The 19,501-nt window shown below is 36.6% G+C and overlaps 1 protein-coding gene across 10 annotated transcripts in view; it reads right to left on the bottom strand.

The window, feature by feature from the left end:
* Gprk1 (G protein-coupled receptor kinase 1) overlaps positions 1-19,501 on the bottom strand; it is a 195,309-nt gene that overhangs the window by 167,795 nt on the left and 8,013 nt on the right. For 5 of the 10 annotated variants that reach the window (XM_086832969.1, XM_086832970.1, XM_086832974.1 and 2 more), the window contains exons 2-6: positions 1,991-2,084; positions 1,521-1,597; positions 1,399-1,472; positions 1,240-1,341; positions 1,103-1,177 (exon numbers count right to left, since the gene is read on the bottom strand). In XM_086832969.1, coding sequence (XP_086689095.1) covers positions 1,103-1,177; positions 1,240-1,341; positions 1,399-1,472; positions 1,521-1,597; positions 1,991-2,055 — 393 coding nt within the window. In that variant the 5' untranslated portion in view covers positions 2,056-2,084. The remainder of the gene's footprint in view (positions 1-1,102; positions 1,178-1,239; positions 1,342-1,398; positions 1,473-1,520; positions 1,598-1,990; positions 2,085-19,501) is intronic. The other 5 variants (XM_086832971.1, XM_086832967.1, XM_086832968.1 and 2 more) reach the window with 1 other exon arrangement.

The raw sequence follows: 19,501 nt of genomic DNA on the forward strand, positions 1-19,501 counted from the left end.
CGATCGTTTGTATGACACCTATGTGATATAGTCGTCCGATTTTCATAAAATTTGACACAAAAGTTAAGACTGATATAAAATGGCTATATCTGAAATTTAATGAAAATCTGCTGAAAACTGAAAACGTTATAATTTTTAATTGTATTCATTTTTTGATCGTTCCTATGGCAGCTATGTGATATAGTAGTCCTGTTTTTTTTATAACTTTACACAAAATTGTAGATTAAAATAAAATGGCTATATCTCATATTTGAATAAAATCTGGGGAAAACTGAAGAAGTTATAATCTTTAATTTTATTAATTTCTTTTATGTCTTATAAAATGGCTATGTATCAAATTTCATGAAAATCTGTTGGAAACTGAAAATGTTATACTTTTTAATTGAATTAATTTCTCGATCGTTCCTATGGGAGCTATATGATATAGTCGTCCGGTTTTCATAAAATTTTTCACAAAATTGTAGAACAATCTGAAATGGCTATACCTCAAATTTGATCAAATTCTGTTGAAAACTAAAAATGTTATAATTTTTTTTTTGTAAATATTTTCCGATCATTCCTATATATATAGTCGTCCGATCCGGCCTGTTCCGACATATATACGAGTGAGATTATATAGAAGACTAACTTCAAAGTTTCATTCAGATAGCTTCAAAACTGAGAGACTAGTTTGCGTAGAAACGGACAGACGGACATGGCTAGATCGACTCGGCTGTTGATCCTGATCAAGAATAGATATACTTTATATATACTTTATATAGTCGGAGGTGCCTCCTTCACTGCGTTGCAAACTGCTGACTGAAATTATAATACCCTGCAAGGGTATAAAAAAAAGGAGGTACCTTTAAAAAAAAAAAAAAAAAAAAAAAAACCATTCACAAAATATACACAAAAACAAAAAAATATTAAAAAAACACAAAACAAAAAAGCCCAACAGTCAATAGTTGCAAAGGATATTCCCATGAGCGCAAAGTATTTAATTAATTTATAAGCTAATTAAATATATATTAAATTAACAAAATGATTTTTATGTTTAAGATTGCTATAACAACAAATTACCAATATTATAACAGGTACCATGAAAAGTAAAACAAATACGTACTTCAAATAAGTCAACCGGAACTTCATTTTTTAGCAAATATTTTTGAACACTGGCAACAGCATCTTTTGAGTATTCCTATAAATTATTATTTGTTTTTAATTATGAACATTTTAAAAGATTTAATTAACTATACTTACATATGTGTGTGATAACATTTCTTCCATTATAAAATTATCATAAATTTCCCTTGCTAACTTTTTACGCTCGTCATAGCATTCTGTTTTTTCAAATGTTTTTATCTAAACAGTATTGACAATAAGAAATGATTCAAAAATATTTATATGAATAAATTTTACCTGTTCATAAAATTTTAATTGCTGAATAGGTTCATCAGAATCGTTCTCACAAAAATCTTTAAAAAGTAAGTAACCTAAAAAAAGAAATTTTAATGAAGTTCAATATAATAACAAATACATACCCAAAACTTCATTAAAAATTTTGTGAAAGTTTAATTCGTTTTCCTTTTCCAGGTATTTATACATCACACTTCTGACACTAGAATAAAATGAAACTAATTTATTAATTTAACCACATACACAAACTAAAAAATATTAGAAAAAAGAGATAAAGGTAATTAAAATACTTAAGCCTATTTTATCAATAGCGAGCCTTACAAAAACTAAATATATTTAATTATGGCTCATTAAGAGGCAGCCTTAAACAGTTCGAATAAACTACAGAGTATAACACATGGACTGAAAAGCCCCGGGCTTTTTTTTTTAGTTAATACAATCTTCATAAGAGAGCTGTTAAAATTTCATGATATTCTATTCATTAGTTTGTGAGTTATTGTGTTATGAGTGACGCTACGCTTTTATTTAAAAAAAAAATGGATCAAAAACAATTTTGTGTTTTGATATAACACTGATTCTTGATGGGAAAACATACCGTTCTAGGAAAGCCTTGCCTTGGAAAGTGTTATGGGGACTCAGCTCTATCAGAAAAAACAACATCAATGACTTTAACCATGGTCGTAGAGACACTGAAGATGCAGAAAGCAGCGAACGTCCAAATGAGGAGGTAACACCGAAAAACATAAAAAAAATCCACAAATAAATGATCAAAAAGTGAAGTTGCGTCAGTTAGCTGACAAAAGAATTTTTTAGATTTATATTGAATAAGCATTTGACTATGATAAAGCTCTTCTCAAAATGGGTGCCGCATTTGCTCACATCAAGTCAACGCACCGTGTCACAATTCAATCAAAAGAATGGCAAAGACTACGTGAATTCAACTTCGAATTGCTTCCACATCCACCGTATTCGCCAGATTTGGATCCCAGGGACTACTGGCTGTTCGCAACTTGAACAAAATGCTCGCCGGTAAGAAATATTTCACGAATGAAGAGGTTATCGCCAAAACTGAGGCCTATTTTGAGGCAAAAAATAAATCGTACTACAAAAGTCGTAGAAATGTTAGAGCGGCGCTGGAATTATTGCGTTACTCTTAATAAAGATTACTTTGATGAATAAAGCAAATTTTGAACAAAAAAAAACCTGTTTTCTATGTTAGGCCTGAGATTTTTCAGCCGATGTGTTACAAATACCTGAACAAAAACGAGTATATTATATATTAAGTTAATATTATTAACATATTTATACCCTTGCAGGGTATTATAATTTCAGTCAGAAGTTTGCAACGCAGTGAAGGAGGCATCTCCGACCATTTAAAGTATATATATTCTTGATCAAGACCAACAGCCGAGTCGATCTAGACATGTCCGTCTGTCCTTCTGTCCGTCTGTCCGTTTCTACGCAAACTAGTCTCTCAGTTTTGAAGCTATCTGAATAAAACTTTGCAGTTAGCCTTCTATATACTCTCACTCGTATATATGTCGGAACGGGCCGGATCGGGCGACTATATCATATAGCTGCCATAGGAATGATCGGAAAATTAAAAAAAAAATTTTTTACATTTTCAGTTTTCAATAGAATTGGATCAAATTTAAAATATAGCCATTTTATTATACTCTTCAATTTTGTGTACAATTTTATGAAAATCGAACTACTATATCATATAGCTCCCATAGGAACTATCGATTAAAAACTTTTTCAGTTTTCAACAGATTTTCATCAAATTTAAGGTATAGCCATTTTATATTAGTCTTAAATTTGGTGTCAAATTTCATGTAAATCGGACCACTATATGATATAGGTGCCATACAAACGATCATTTGATGTAGAAGAAAAATGCAAATCTGTGAATGTAAAGCTGCAAAATAATATGTATAGGTGAATGAAATGAAAGCAGGTATTACTTCATTGTTTTTTAACTATATATATTTGTATATATAGTTTATATTGAATGGATTCCTTGTCATAGAAGTTCAATCTGCAAGGGTATATAAACTTCGGCGTGCCGCAGTTAGCTTCCTTTCTTGTTTTATTTATTTTTTTGTCGGAGATTTTTAAAACATTAGATTTAATTATTATTTGTAAGTATTAATATGGAAATCAATAATAATCAAACGAAATGAGAATAAATAATAGTTTAAAAAAACTAAAAAACACGCTCTTATAAATAACCGAACTAAAAAGAAGAAAATAATTTATAATTACAAACAAAATTATTAAATTCAGAGCAATAGTATATAATTATAAACAAGATCACTAAATTCAGAGTTAAAAGCGTGCACCCGGAGACACGGTAGTATCTCGCGCCAAGTACCTGTTCTTTTTTTTTCTGAAATTAATTTTATCAATAATTGTTTCAACATGTATTCAGTTCTACTATTGCTGTGAATTTGTCATTTGTCTGATATACGTAATGCTGTCACTAAGCACAACGTTTAAATTCATACGTGATGAGATATTCTGCAGCTGCACTGTTTTTGTTAATCTAATAATTTTTTGTAAATGTCAGAGATTTTCTTTTATAATTTATGTTCACAGAAATACATTTATCATTGTTTGTAACAATAGTTAAACATGTACTTGGCAAAGCATTGCACAGTGAAACTGTTATTTGTAGGATTTTTCTATGATTTCATAATTCGCCCCTTACAGATAGTTGCCCTTAGAATAATTGTAACATTGATTATAGATGCGGCCCACGCTCTTAAGTCTGAATTTAGTGATCTTGTTTAAAATTGCTCTGAATTTAATAATTTTGATTGTAATTATAAATTATTTTCTTCTTTTTAGTTCGGTTATTTATAAAAGCTTGTTTTTTTAGTTTTTCTTAAACTATTATTTATTTTATATTTTTTAGTGTGGGTACCTATAAACGCGTGATTTTTTAATTTTCTAAGCTATCAGTTATTTTTCGTATTTTAGTTCGATTTATCAATAATCAATTTTTGCGGATATGTTTCATAGGAAAGCTTTTTAATAAGTGCGCGGTGGGCAAAATGAGCGAAATCCCTGCAAGCAGAGATATAACAACTAAAAGCTCACATGTTCGCCAGGATTTAGGAAATCTCTGGAAGGCTCCGAATAGAAAGGTTCAAAACGCAAGGGCTTATAATAAGTCAAAGCTGCAGTAAACTCGGTCACAAAGCAATAGAGTGCCGAAACAGAAAAGCAAACGGGAGAAACGAGACGAAACCAGGCTATAGCAACAACAGATTAACGGAAACGTGCCTCAAATGCGGCAACGAAATTTATAGAACCAGACTGTATTATCGGTTATTGATGTTAATACATTAAATAAAATGATCATAATTGATAATAATAAGTCAAATAATTCATGTTCTTCATTGAAGCAAATAGTTAGGAATAAAATTCAAGAAATGTTAGAATCAAATCTAATGAGACCTATTAGTTCACCTTTCGCTAGCCCAATGTTACTAGTTAAAAAGAAAGATGATAGTGACGGACTGTATTGATTATCAGGAACTTAACGCAAAGACAGTGTCAGATAGGTATCAATTGTCATTAATCTTAGACCAGATTAATATTTAAAAAAAATTTCCCAGCTTAGACAAGGTGAGTGTATTGAGAAACGCGTCACTTGGTTTTCAACTTACCATAACCCAAGTCCGATTTAGTCAATATATATGCTGTGGGCTACATAGCCGATGTTCTAATTGTTTGAAATTCTATAGAGCTTACCAGAGACTTAGAGGTGTTGAGCGTTATATCAAAGTAAGGGGTTTCTTTAAATTTTATACAATGTAAATTTCTACGGACAGAGAAAGAATTAAGAAAGGTGAAATAGAGCCCTAGTAGTCAGCTTCAGTCACAAAGATTAATTACACCAAATGCTCAAAGTTGTGGAGTTTATATATTACTTATATAAGCTTAGAAAATGGCCGGTGTTCAATGCGATCAAACACTTCCTCCTTTATCTACATGATAGAAAGTTTAATGTTTCTGCGAGTCGAGAGAAAGTCCTTCCACGTAGAATATCGAAAGGGGAGCCACTCGGCTCATATTGATTGCTTACCTAGAAATCCTGTTACTGTAGTATCACAGACTAACGTAAGTTAAGGGGGGTATGGTATTTTATGTTTTTATACCCTTGCAGGGTATTATAATTTCAGTCAGAAGTTTGCAACGCAGTGAAGAAGGCACCTTCGACTATATAAAGTATATATATTCTTGATCAGGACCAACAGTCGAGTCGATCTAGCCATGTCCGTCTGTCCGTTTCTACGCAAACTAGTCTCTCAGTTTTGAAGCTATCTGAATGAAACTTTGCAGTTAGTCTTCTATATACTCTCACTCGTATATATGTCGGAACGGTCCGGATCGGACGACTATATCATATAGCTGCCATAGGAATGATCGGAAAAGTTTTACAAAAAAAATTATAACATTTTTAGTTTTCAACAGAATTTAATCAAATTTGAGATATAGCCATTTCATATTATTCTAAAATTTTGTGTAAAATTTTATGAAAATCGGACGACTATATCATATAGCTCCCATAGGAACGATCGAGAAATTTGAGAGGAATGAGAATGGCGGTTGCTGTTGTCGGAAGACTGACAATCGCGGTGGCGATAACATTTTTAGTTTTCAACAGAATTTAATCAAATTTGAGATATAGCCATTTCATATTATTCTAAAATTTTGTGAAAAATTTTATGAAAACCGGACGACTATATCATATAGCTCCCATAGGAACGATCGAGAAATTAATTCAATTAAAAAGTATAACATTTTCAGTTTTCAACAGATTTTCATGAAATTTGATACATAGCCATTTTATAAGACATAAAAGAAGTTAATAAAATTAAAGATTATAACTTATTCAGTTTTCACCAGATTTTCATCAAATATCATTTTATTTTAAACTAAATTGTGTGTAAAGTTATAAAAAAAAACCGGACTACAATATCACGAACGATCAAAAAATGAATACAAGTAAAAATTATAACGTTTTCAGTTTTCAGCAGATTTTCATTAAATTTGAAATATAGCCATTTTATATCAGTCTTAAATTTTGTTGCAAATTTTATGAAAATCGGACGACTATATCACATAGGTGCAATACAAACGATCGTTAGATGTATGGCCATTTTATATTATTCTTAAATTTTGTGTAATAGGTGCCATACAAACGACCGTTTGATGTAGAAGAAAAATACAAATCTGTGAATATAAAGCTGCAAATATAATATGTATAGGTGAATGAAATGGAAGCAGGTATTACTTCATTGTTTTTAAACACATATATATATAATTTATTTGGTATGGATTCCTAGTCATAGAATTTCTATCTGCAAGGGTATTTAAACTTCGGCGTGCCGAAGTTAGCTTCCTTTCTTGTTATTTTTTATATTAAATGCTTATATCTGAAGAATATTGTGCGAAGTATTTTTATACTTGCCGGATTTTTTTTTCCTTAAAACTTTAAAGCGCTTTTCTCACAACTTACAATTTCAAAGTCGGTGCCAATCATAATTTCAAAACTGCTGCACCGATTCTTTTGAAATTTTAAACACAAATTCTGTACATATTTTGCAAGGTAACGCTGTCGCCTTTTTTTCGTTTATTATTTTGATTTAACAATGACAAATTAGACGATTTTTTTCTTAGAAAAAATTAAAAAATTGGAATTAAAATAAAAACTCTACAGCATTACCTGGGGTATTCAAAAATCTAACGAATGAATTTGGATTTTTTTCTTCGAATGTTGTACTTTAATGTACCATTCGTTAAATAAATACATTTTAACTGTGTCGCCGGAAAAAAAATTACAAAAACATGGAATTTTTCGCATTATTTGACCATACCTTGTAGAGTAAATTTTTTTAAAGAGTTCGTTAGGGACATTTATTTTGAAAGACGAAATGTCCATAGCATACGAAAATTTGAATTATTCCACCTTTATTTTTTTTAGTTTTACGAAAACGCGATAAAAAACCTTAAAACCGCCCTTGGTTTGCCACATGAAAGACATCATCTCCCTTTCCTCATCGCAACAGGCCTCGCAGCAGTAGCGTAAGCCGATGTTTTTACTTATATCGTCCACCGTCCGAGTTGCAACACCCATGCACTTGGCGTGCATGGCGTTGTCGCACAGCCAGCAGCCGATTGTAAGGTCGCCCGCAGAAATAGCTAATAGCGGATATTATTAAGACTTACCACTGTACTTGTACTTGAGAAAAAAAACAGAGTTATAAAGATATAAAGATATAAAGCGCCACAGCGAGAGCAAGAGTGCGTGGGAGATAGAAAACTAAAACTTTTAGTTGTCGCCACGGCGCAAACGAAAGCAAAACGAAGAAGGCACAAAAAGGAATGCAAAATATGCAAAAGTTAACAAACTTGGGAAATAAAACTAATTAAATACACAAATCAGAATAGGTGCATGCACACGCGAAGTGATCGAGAAGATGTTGTACACAAAATAGGAGATTTAATTTAACCCCGGTGGTTATTAGCAAACTTTAAAACAAATTGAGAGCTCAAGAAAAAAACACGTCCGTTGGAAAGATGAAAGATTATATCAAACACCATATCCGAATTGAATAGTCACGAAATGCAGAAAGACCTACGTATCAAAAACGTAAGATATTAGAAACAAGAAAGGAAGCTAACTTCGGCACGCCGAAGTTTATATACCCTTGCAGATAGAACTTCTATGAATAGGAATCCATACAAAATAAATTATATATATTTGTGTTAAAAAACAATGAAGTAATACCTGCTTTCATTTCATTCACCTATACATATTATATTTGCAGTTTTACATTCACCGATTTTTCCTCTACATCAAACGATCGTTTGTATGGCACCTATATGATATAGTCGTCCGATTTTTATGAAATTTGCCACAAAATTTAAGACTTATATAAAATGGCTATACCTCAAATTTGATGAAAATCAGCTGAAAACTAAAAAAGTTATAAATTTAATTGTATTAATTTCTCGATCGTTCCTATGAGAGCTATATGATATAGTAATCAGATTTTTATAAAATTTTACACAAAATTTTAGAATAATATGAAATGGCTATATTTCAAATTTGATTAAATTCTGTTGAAAACTAAAAATGTTATCGCCACCGCGATTGTCAGTCTTCCGACAACAGCCACCGCCATTCTCATTCCTCTCAAATTTCTCGATCGTTCCTATGGGAGCTATATGATATATTAGTCCGATTTTCATAAAATTTTACACAAAATTGTAGAATAATATGAAACGGCTATATCTCAAATTTGATGAAAATCTGTTGAAAACTGAAAATGTTATACTTATTAATTGAATTAATTTCTCGATCGTTCCTATGGGAGCTATATGATATAGCCGTCCGATTTTCATAAAATTTTACACAAAATTGTAGAATAATATAAAATGGCTATACCTCAAATTTGATTAAATTCTGTTGAAAACTAAAAATTTTATAATTTTTTTTGTAAAACTTTTCCGATCATTCCTATGACAGCTATATGATATAGTCGTCCGATCCGGCCCGTTCCGACATATATACGAGTGAGAGTATATAGAAAACTAACTGCAAAGTTTCATTCAGATAGCTTTAAAACTGAGAGACTAGTTTGCGTAGAAACGGACAGACGGACAGACGGACATGGCTAGATCGACTCGGCTGTTGATCCTGATCAAGAATAGATATACTTTATATATACTTTATATAGTCGGAGGTGCCTCCTTCACTGCGTTGCAAACTTCTGACTGAAATTATAATACCCTGCAAGGGTATAAAAATGGCTGCGTGCTATCATTCCAAGAAAGGTTTGTTTGTCTTTGGTTTCGAGGGCATTTAAAAGGAATGCCATCCAAGAGACCATAATGCATTTAAGTTGTACTGGTTTGAGAATATGACGAAGTATGTCTGAAAGTTTGTAGAAAATTGTGTGACATAGAAATGGTCGAAATCAGAGTCAGGGGAATCACAATCAGAAGTACACCTCACATCCAAAGTGAAGATACCGCGGCATAGCATTCATATCGATAAAAGTGGAAAATGGAGTGGCGAAAATTATTAAAAGGAATACAACATTGGACAAATTGATCACCCAGTTTGTCAATTTATATGACACTTAGAATTTAGAGTTAGTGAAGTCTGCCATTCGACAGCAACAGGATTATAGCGGATCAGGGAAAATGCTTCACTAGTAGTGAATAAATTGCATAAATTGCACCAATAATCGGATGACTCAGAATAGTCCACTAGAATTGTTAAAAGCTAAACAGGCGAGATCCATGGGAATGATGACTATCAATGAAGAAATGTGAGTTGTTTTGAATAAAGCTAGAGAGAAGGCTAAGGAGCATATTGATAAGAACGCAATGTACTATAAGGCAAGAATTGATAAAAGCGAGGGTTGTTAGCGAAACAGGCAAGAGAAAATGTGCTAATCTAGCCAGGTGTAAAATAATGTACATAAATTCATGCGTATTGTTTATTCCATGGGGGCTGATATTAATTTCTCTTATTACTCGCATACGTAATCTTAGGCCACCTACACTCACAGCTACAGGCCTGCATTAGCACGTGGAATTAAAAAAAAAAATATATATATATATATATATTAAAATTACTATATATACAGGGGTATTCAAAAGTATTTATACAAATTCACAATAATTTCCACCGCCAAACTTATTTTTGTTATTATTCTTGTTTTTGTTGACCGATTTCCATGCAATTTTTTTTATTGCATAAACTGATCCATTCAGAAACAAGCAGAAAATGAAAACAAAACATAACGGTTCATAGGACAATATTAAAAGCAAAAGAAAATATGTCTATTTATTTTGAATATAGCTTAATAAACTCAATTCCAACCAATTGAAAGACTTCATCGATACCTAAGAAAATTTTTTTAACTATTAATATGTAGGTGCATCTATTCTTTTATTTACAGCACTTTTCTATGAACCGTTAACTTTCGAATTCCTTTTTGGCTCGCTTCTGCATAGATCAATCTACGCAATAAAGAAAATTTCAAGGAAAACAAGAATAACAACTAAAATATATTTGGCTATGAAAATGGTCGAAGTGTAAATACTTTTGACTACCTTTGTATATATATGTATATAGGACTGACCATCATAAAACTAAGGAGAAATAGAGCGAAATACTTGCTGAGCGTGGCGCAATAATAGGTAGAGGTGAATGAACAAATGAGAGGAAGACAGTTCGAGTCAGCCCACCATAGAGAACAGACAAGCGTGAAGGGAGATGCCGTTGCGATTCGCCGACGAACCCGACCCTCAATCTCCTACATAATTATATTTAATATTAAATTAATTCTCAGTATAAGTTAACGTCAAGTGGGACGTCAGAGCAAGTGAAGATCAGAAAAGCAATAGCTTTTACTATTGCTTTACTAGTGCATCAAGTCGACTCGTAGGTGAATATTAGTATAATAAACACCTGCCTCTCTACGGAAAGGTTCCTCTGCGTGGTACCTCCTGGAAATGTACTCTAGAATGGCTAATGCAAACGGCAGTTCCCGTGATTTCACACCTTAACATTCAGTGACTCTCAATTCTTACAGTGACCCGGGCAAGTTTCGCAACGGCATCCCTCAATCAGGCGTGTCAAGTACCCTCTTATAGTCAGAGGGCTCGAAGCTGAGGGCTGGGTCAATGACACAATACTCGACAAATACCATCAACGCGAGTCACACCAACGTTAGTGGGCAAGTCGGGAAGTCAAAGCCGCTGACCCACGGACTCACAAAGATATATTCCAAAACCGACGTTTTTCTGGATCTTGGTGGATAAGCTGAACGAAGTGGGGGTGTGCTAATAAAATAAAAAACCAAGACTAAGCTGGCAGAGATATTATCGAACAAGTTACTATTCGAGCTATAGGTTCCGACATCTTCAGATAGTGGTCATCAAGTAATCAGGTGCGAAAACCAGCAATGGTTCGAACAACTGGAAAAATCTGACCACAAGGTCCGGTATGGAAGGAAGCCCAAGATCAAAGGCATCCTAGCCGAGCCGTTCGAATTACGAAGTTATTGAAGTAGAAGTCTCAGATACCTACTAGCTGTTTTGCAACCACGACGAACCAACACCCCCTAAGTTAATCATGCGGGATTTGGCGGCACACTCTGTGCGGGAGTAAACAAAACAAACGAAAATATTCGAAAATATTGTATGTCGTGTCGTCCGTCATTGTTTACAAAAAAGATAATACATGTAAAGTAGTGAGGTACAGGCGGACAACGGATACATATGGGTTTCGTTGTGAATGGCGTTTGGGCGATCGAGAGAGCAGAGGGAGCGTGGATCAGTTGCGGAAAAGAAGTAAACTAAGCAGTCGCATTTTTCGGGAGTCTTTTGAAAGCTGTTAAAGTCGTTAAAGTTGTTAAAGTCGTTTAAGTTATTATATAAATCTCAGCATACTAATTCTAAATAAACATTATAATACAAACTCTGTAACGAATCGCTACACTCAAAACAAATGTCACAGGCAAGTTGTTAGCTCGAGATCGGAGCGCACGCAAGATATTTTTCCGGCTTCGGCTCGTCGGCTACGGGAGTGATGGTCTTGCTCAGATCTCGGGTTGCCTTTGCATAATTTTAAACAGAAATAACTGCGTGCTACAACAAGCTTAAACCGGGACAGAGAAACAGACAACACCTAAATAAAAGTTGAGGAAAATTTAACTCTCTTCGGCTTACTCCCCCTTTCTTAGCACTCCTGGTGTTCTGGAGGCTCTAGTTTGCCCACCCTTCCTATGGTCGCTCCCATCCTCAAAGCTATATAGCTTGAGCGACCCCTTCGACAAGTGCTACCCTACATCACAACGCATGCCAGCTGCGGCCAATACTCGACATTTTAAAACATTATAATAATTTTATTTAAAACTAGAAAAATATAAATTCCTTACTTAAAATAAGAAACGTATATAGACAATTAAACATTAAAACTTAGAATACCAATGATAAATAAATATACGTCCTTCAACTCGATTTCGGGCAAAAATAAAAATAATGGCAAAACAATTTTGGGCAAGTTGGAGGAAATTGTTAATTACGCTGACTGAGATTCAATCCACATGTTGCAACAACAAAAATAATAATTCGAATTGGAGAAGCATAAAAGCCCTCAGCTTAAATAGCCTTATGTATCAGCGTTCCTTTTTTTTTCCTTTCCCTCTTCGTTTTCTGCCGTTGGTTCGGTTAACTTTTCGATCTTTCTTTTACGTTAACGGCTCAAGATTTGGGGCATTTTCTCTCTTTCCAATTCATTTCTTTTTTTTTTTTTTGTACTTAAAATTGTTTAAATTATTACTTCGACACTCACCATTTTCTTAACTCCACCGATGAAAGCGCTTTCCTCGGAGACTAGCTGAAAATTGGGATGAAAATGATACATGCAAAGAAAAGAAATTCACATCCCTAAAAGAGATTACGAAGATGGGGGGGGGGGGTAAACTACGCATACGGCCCGCGCTATTTAAACGATTTTCTCATTAATTTTCACCGGAATGCAACGAATTAACATTTCTCTTTGCCGCACATTGCTCTTTACATATGCCTAAGTTCATTTCACATCATTCTTTTTTTTCCTTGCAATTTTTCCAAAATTTAACCTAACTTAAAATTTCTATTTTTTCTTTAACTAATTTTCCATATTATCTTCACTGACAATGGAACAAAACGGGGGTCGAAAATTCCCTTTTTCTTTACAATAGTTCGTCGCGATGAGGCATGGGGCTCGAATTAAATGTACTTTGGCCGGGATCCCATTGCGGCGGCGAGTTCAAAACGCCCGAAAGAATTACATTAAACTAATCGCAATGCTTTGCCGAAGCCTACGCCTACACCGACTCTGGCATAAAAGCTCGTACGACTGCTACCGAATTCTCTGCTTAGTTGTGCTCTCTAGAGCTGTTCGCCAAGGGGACAAAGGTCGATCTACCGCATTCGGCGATTAATTATGCTTCAACCCCATAAAATTATATAAAAAGTAATATTTTCCCCAGCTCTGGTGAGCGGGGCGACGGGGAAGTCCTCCTCCTAGAATTCAGATCCAGGCGTTTAAAAGAATCCAAGAAGCTGCGCCGGCGTCGTTTCGTTGCCTGCCCCTCGCCTCTCCTCGGGCCTTCGAGCGGTACAAACTGCAGCCTTTAAAATTCATAAATAAGTTCAAGCTGCCTATGCTTTTCCTTATCTGTACGCTCACCTTTCTATTCGTGGCTCAGTGGCCAATAAGCAAAATTGTATTCTCAGCACTTTGAACACTCGCGATTACTTTTTCGAAATTTTGTCGCCAGTCGCCAAATATAGGAGTCACTAAACTTCAGCAGCCAAAAATGGAATGCTGGAAGATGACGCCGGAAAAGTGGCGGTAACCCAATGTGAAAGTGGGGGAAACGGGGAGACCGTTGACAAATGCCTCTGTTACTCTCTCACCCGATCTTTCGTGCCCTAGCCGACCTACGCTTGCTACACTGGCAAGCCGCCTTTCGACATATGATCGACTAACTAGTAAACTTGTCCGATCTTATCTCTTACTCTAGCTTTTATGAAAGACGGACCCAACTTTGCGTTGTACCCAGTTGCGAAATTGCTCTGCTTAAAATTCCTTCGATAAACTTCTTGGCCTTTACTAAAAGATACTTCCTTCGATTGCAGATTATATCTTCTTTCATTCTTTTCGAATTGGTTTTTCATTATCTCCGATGCTTTGCTGCGAGAAAGTTCTAAAGAATCCTCTTTCGTGAATGCCAAAGACCTATCTTCAAGCAAACTAAGAGCTCTCAACACCTTATACGTTGCACCAGATGAGATGAAATGCTGCCCGAAAATCATATAATAGGGTGAAGTGCCTAAACTAGAGTGAACCGCTGATCTGAGAGCACAGCAGATGCTGCTTAGCTGTTCGTCCCAATCCTTCTGGTCGCTGCGTACATACGATCGTATGGCAGCTATCACCGATCGATTTACCCTCTCGGATGCATTAGCTTGTGGCGAGTAAACGGCGGTAAAAGTGTGTGAAATTTTGTACTCCCTCAACAGCTTTTGGAACAACTCTGATTTAAATTGAGATCCATTATCTGAAACAATGGTCTCTGGGACCCCAAAAGTATGGAATAAATCATCCTGCATATATTTCACAACCACGTTCGCTGTCAATTTCTTCACCGCCTTCAGAAAAACGAACTTGCTGTAGTGATCTAGCACGATAAATATGGCCACATTTCCACTTCTTGACCTAGGATACGGGCCCAAAAAATCCACGTAAAGTTTTTGGAAAGGCCTCGCGGACTCTGGTGCTACTCCCATAGGTGGTATTAAAGTGCTATTGGGAGCCTTGGTCGTCTTACAGATGTCGCACGCCTGAATAGATTCCTTCACATCCTTCACCAGTCTTGGCCAATAATAATACCTCCTTAGTCTCTCTAGAGTTTTATGGGCACCTCCATGTGACGCTAAAGGATCATCATGAGACTTTTTAAGAACTTCGGGCACCAAGCCCGCCGGAATCCATAGTTTCCAACAAAAACTGTCATGCATAGGATCTCCTGTTAAATGCTCTGTTTTCCTATAGGGAAATCCGTCCGCTACTTTTAAATCTGGCAGACTGCTAGCGTTAGCCTCAACCTTTTTGATCAGCTCTATATATTCAGGATCAAGAAAATGTGCAGATTCTAAGTCAACTAATAATCCATGACTCGCATCTACGGCAGCTATCTCTTCCTCATTGACTCGGGATAACGCGTCAGGGACTACGTTCAGCTTACCACTTCGATGCTCAATTTTGAACGTGAATCCTTGAAGTTTCAACGCCCACCGAGCAAGCCTGGAGTTCAAATCCGTTTGGGACATCAACCATTTGAGGGACGCATGATCCGTAATGACTGTAAAGTCGTGGCCTCCACATACGCTCGAAACCGTTTTATGCAAATAATTGCCGCCAAACATTCCTTTTCGCTAACCGTGTACGACTTTTGAGCCTTGTTTAACTTTTTCGATACAAAGGCTATCGGGCATTCTTCACCACTCTCAGCTTTCTGAACCAAAACTCCTCCCACTCCGCAGTTGCTAGCATCGCAATGAATGTAAAATGGTTTACTAAAATCAGGACTACGAAGCACTGGAGCCGAGCAAAGCATTTCCTTTAATTTAGTAAACGCTTCTTCTCCTTCCGGAGTCATTACAAACTTCTGCCTAGGCTTTAAGAGGTCTGTCAAAGGAGCTGATACAGCTGCAAAATTATTGATAAATTTCCGATACTATCCGACCATTCCGAGAAATCTTCTCAGTGCCTTCAAAGATCGTGGCAGTGGAAAATCCGTCATTGCCGATATTTTTTCGGGGTCTGTTCGAACTACTTCCTCGCCCACAATATGGCCCAAATATTTAACACTTTTCATGCAAAATTTGCTCTTCTCCACATTCAAAGTTAATCCAGCGGCCCTTATGCGACTGGAAACCGTTTCTAAAACCTTTAGATGACCCTCAAAACTATCTGATACAATCAAGAGATCATCTAGATATACAAAGACTTCATTTCTGAGTTCTGCGGGTATTACCTTATCCATCAACCTGGTCATCGTCTGCGAAGCATTAGTTAAACCGAAAGGCATTACCTTATACTGGTATAACGGCTTGCCAGGGATCGTGAACGCGGTTTTATCGCGCGACTGCGGATCTAATGGAATTTGCCAATAGGCGTCCTTAAGATCCAGACTTGAAATAAAATTTGCTTTGGGAAGACGACTTAATATGGCATCAATTTGTGGCAAAGGGTACGCATCTTTCTTGGTTACGGCGTTTACCTTCCTGCTATCGAGGCAGAGTCGTACCTTTCCTGGCTTCTGCACCAAAACGACGGGCGAAGACCAAGGACTATCTGATTCCTCAATTACGCCTAGCTGAATCATACGGTTGACTTCCTCGTAAAGCAACTTTTCCACAGCTGGCGAAACTGGAAAATGTCTCTGTTTCACAGGCTTGGCATCTCCAACATCATTAGAATGAGAAAGTATGCTCGTTTTTCCCAAACCTAAAACCGCAAAAGATGGAAACTGCTTAATGACTGACTGCAATTTAGACTGCTGGATGTCAGACAGAACATGGGCATCGCTACTTAATTCATCTATACTCATTTCAGGGGGCAAAAGTTCGAAATTGGTCCAAAAGTCAATACCCAAATACAGGTCCTGACTCAGAGAAGGAATAATATATAAATCAAGCTCATGTATCTTTCCCTCATACTGAATTGGAGTCTTTAATCGGCCTACCACTTTTTGCTGTTGGCCATCGGCTGTATTAACTGTAGTTGCCACCCTTTTGAACGCCATTCTCTGTTTAATAATTTGATTGACCAAATTCCCACCGACGGCACTCATAGATGCACCAGTATCTAAAAGACCGAGCACCAATCTGCCTAGAATTTGAACCTCTGCGTACGGCCGTCTATCCATGTTTTTGTATCTGATGGCATTTATCGTTTCAGCCGCTCGCCAAAAGTCTCTCATTCTATTTGCATTTCGAGAATGAGTTCTTTATTGATAAGTCCGGTAATTGTCTGTGCTGTATTTGCTGATGCCAAAAAACTGTTGCATCAGTAGCTGCCTCCTCTAAAATAGTATTCATTGCTGACTGACATCGGAATTCGCTGGCTTGTTTCGGAGAACACACGGCTGTTGTCGGGGTCGTGTGTTCAACTTCCCGTTTTTTTGGCATTTGTGGCAGGACGGCTTGTAAGAATTAGGGGTACCGCAACCGTAACAGAATATTTTCCGTCTTTCCTCACAATCGTGATACCGGTGCCCTTCCTTTCTACAATTCCAGCATACCAATGCTAGAGCATTTACCTCTGCTAACTGCTCAACGTCCGAGAATTCAGCTGCATCATCCGACAGATACTCCTGCACAAGTTCAGATACTTGCTTCCGAAAAGGAACATGTTTCTGATACCCATAAGTACGCTTCACATCCTCAAGGAACCCTTCCCTACGCCGGCAGATATCTCGAAGCTTTTGGACTGAGTCTATACTCACGTTCAACAGCTAATGCCTTATTTCCGGCCGCAAGTTCCGGCGAAGAGTTTCTACCAGATCTTTCTCTGGCATGGGAACTGTTAGGCAGTCTGTGATTTGTACCACAGCATCGTAAAAAGAGTCAAAACTTTCCCTCTCTCTCTGCTTTCTGTCACGAATCGTGTCTCTCAGATCCACATCCGTACGCGTATCTCGGAACTGCTTTCGTAAAGCCTCGGTAAGCAAATCCCACCTGGAACTATCGGATTCTTTATGAAACCGCCAATAAAACTCTCGCGCTTGTCCCTCGAACAGTACGCTGGCATTTCCACAAATTAAATCAAAACGCGAGTTGAGGGTTTGTCGAGTTAGCGCCTCCACTCGATACAAAAATTTATCTACGCTCAATCCGTCTGGAGACCCGTTGAATCGCAGCTTTCAACTGCTAATAATTTGTCCAACCTTATCCGGACGACTACCTAAATCGGAGCTAGAAAAAGCTGACGTGGGCCTGTCTGGGATTTCAATATCCCCCGCTAATGATTGAATTCCGATGTTATGGACAGATTCGTTTGACCTTGGCGGCTCCTGCATCTGCGCCGCGAAATTTGCCTGAATTATTTGGCCCATCTGTTCCGTAAGCTTGGTTAGCAAATTTTGCTGCACTGCCTTTAGCTGTTGCGCTACAATGTCGCTGATCGCTTCAGCATCAATGCTGCTCATCGCTTGCTTTTTTGGAGCTGGGGTCTTCGCCTTGGCGGAATTTCCCTTGGCCTCGCAACCAGGACAACTGCCCTGCTTCTTGACCAACGCGTCTGCGCATTCCTTGTGGAATATATGCCCATAACTCCCACGGCTTACTTGATCTGGTGACAAAGCCTTTCCGCAGAGCATGCATTTCGTGGATCCCGAAGCCTCTGGATCCATGGCTAACTTTTAAATAAAACCAAAGCAAAGTAATAAATTCTGGACGACTACAAGACAAAACGAACCGGATTCAAAATATGCCTAATAAAAATTTCTAAGATCCTATATCCCTATATAAAATTTAATTAATTAATTTAAAATTAAAAAAATTGAACATAAATAATGAAGAATTTATCCAAGTTCCGAACCTTAAGATCGCTATGGAATCTATATAGATCGAAGCCTCACTTCAAATCCCTTCATTAAATGTAATTAATAATAATAATAATATTTAAGAAATACAATGATAACACCTAAAATATATAGAAAAATATACAAAATATACTTATATACAAACAAAAGGTTTCAGCACAAAAGAGAATCAAAAAAAAATATGACGAGCGTTGTTCATCGCTATTTGGCAATGTTGCCGTGGTCAGACGAAAGCTTCGCTGTCTGCTATCAGATCGGCCCACGCTTCTACTCTTCCGTCAATGTTGGGTCTATGCCTTCTGCTAATATCCGTGGCCTGAGTTTCTCTTCTGAAAGATAAACGCTCAGTAAGTCCTATGCAAATAATAACAAAATTAATAAGCCCCTATGAAATTTGTTGTGTCCCTTTGCCTATGCCTATCATCCGTGGTCAAGTGATCGCTTCTGAAAGCAACTGTGAGTGGGAATTGACATGCCTTCTTACCAGCTGGAGCAACCGTGGCTTGGTGACTACCTGTAAACACAACCTAGTCTTAGCCCACCCCATGGCTGAACGAAAAGTTTAACAATTATTTGTGTGTGTGTCTGTGTGAGTCACATTGAACATATATGTGGCCTTCACGTTGGCCAATGTTATTAAAATTATGAACTGATAATCATAAATGATAATCCTATATGTATGTGGCCTTAATGTTGGGCGCCAATATTATTAAAATTATAAAAAGATAAACATATTATTTATAAATGTAACGAATCGCTACACTCAAAACAAATGTCACAGGCAAGTTGTTAGCTCGAGATCGGAGCGCACGCAAGATATTTTTCCGGCTTCGGCTCGTCGGCTACGAGAGTGATGGTCTTGCTCAGATCTCGGGTTGCCTTTGCATAATTTTAAACAGAAATAACTGCGTGCT

Source organism: Drosophila serrata, unplaced genomic scaffold (assembly GCF_035046125.1).
Source record: "Drosophila serrata isolate PLE 108 unplaced genomic scaffold, ASM3504612v1 contig_261, whole genome shotgun sequence".
NCBI classification, from domain to species: Eukaryota; Metazoa; Arthropoda; class Insecta; order Diptera; family Drosophilidae; genus Drosophila; species Drosophila serrata.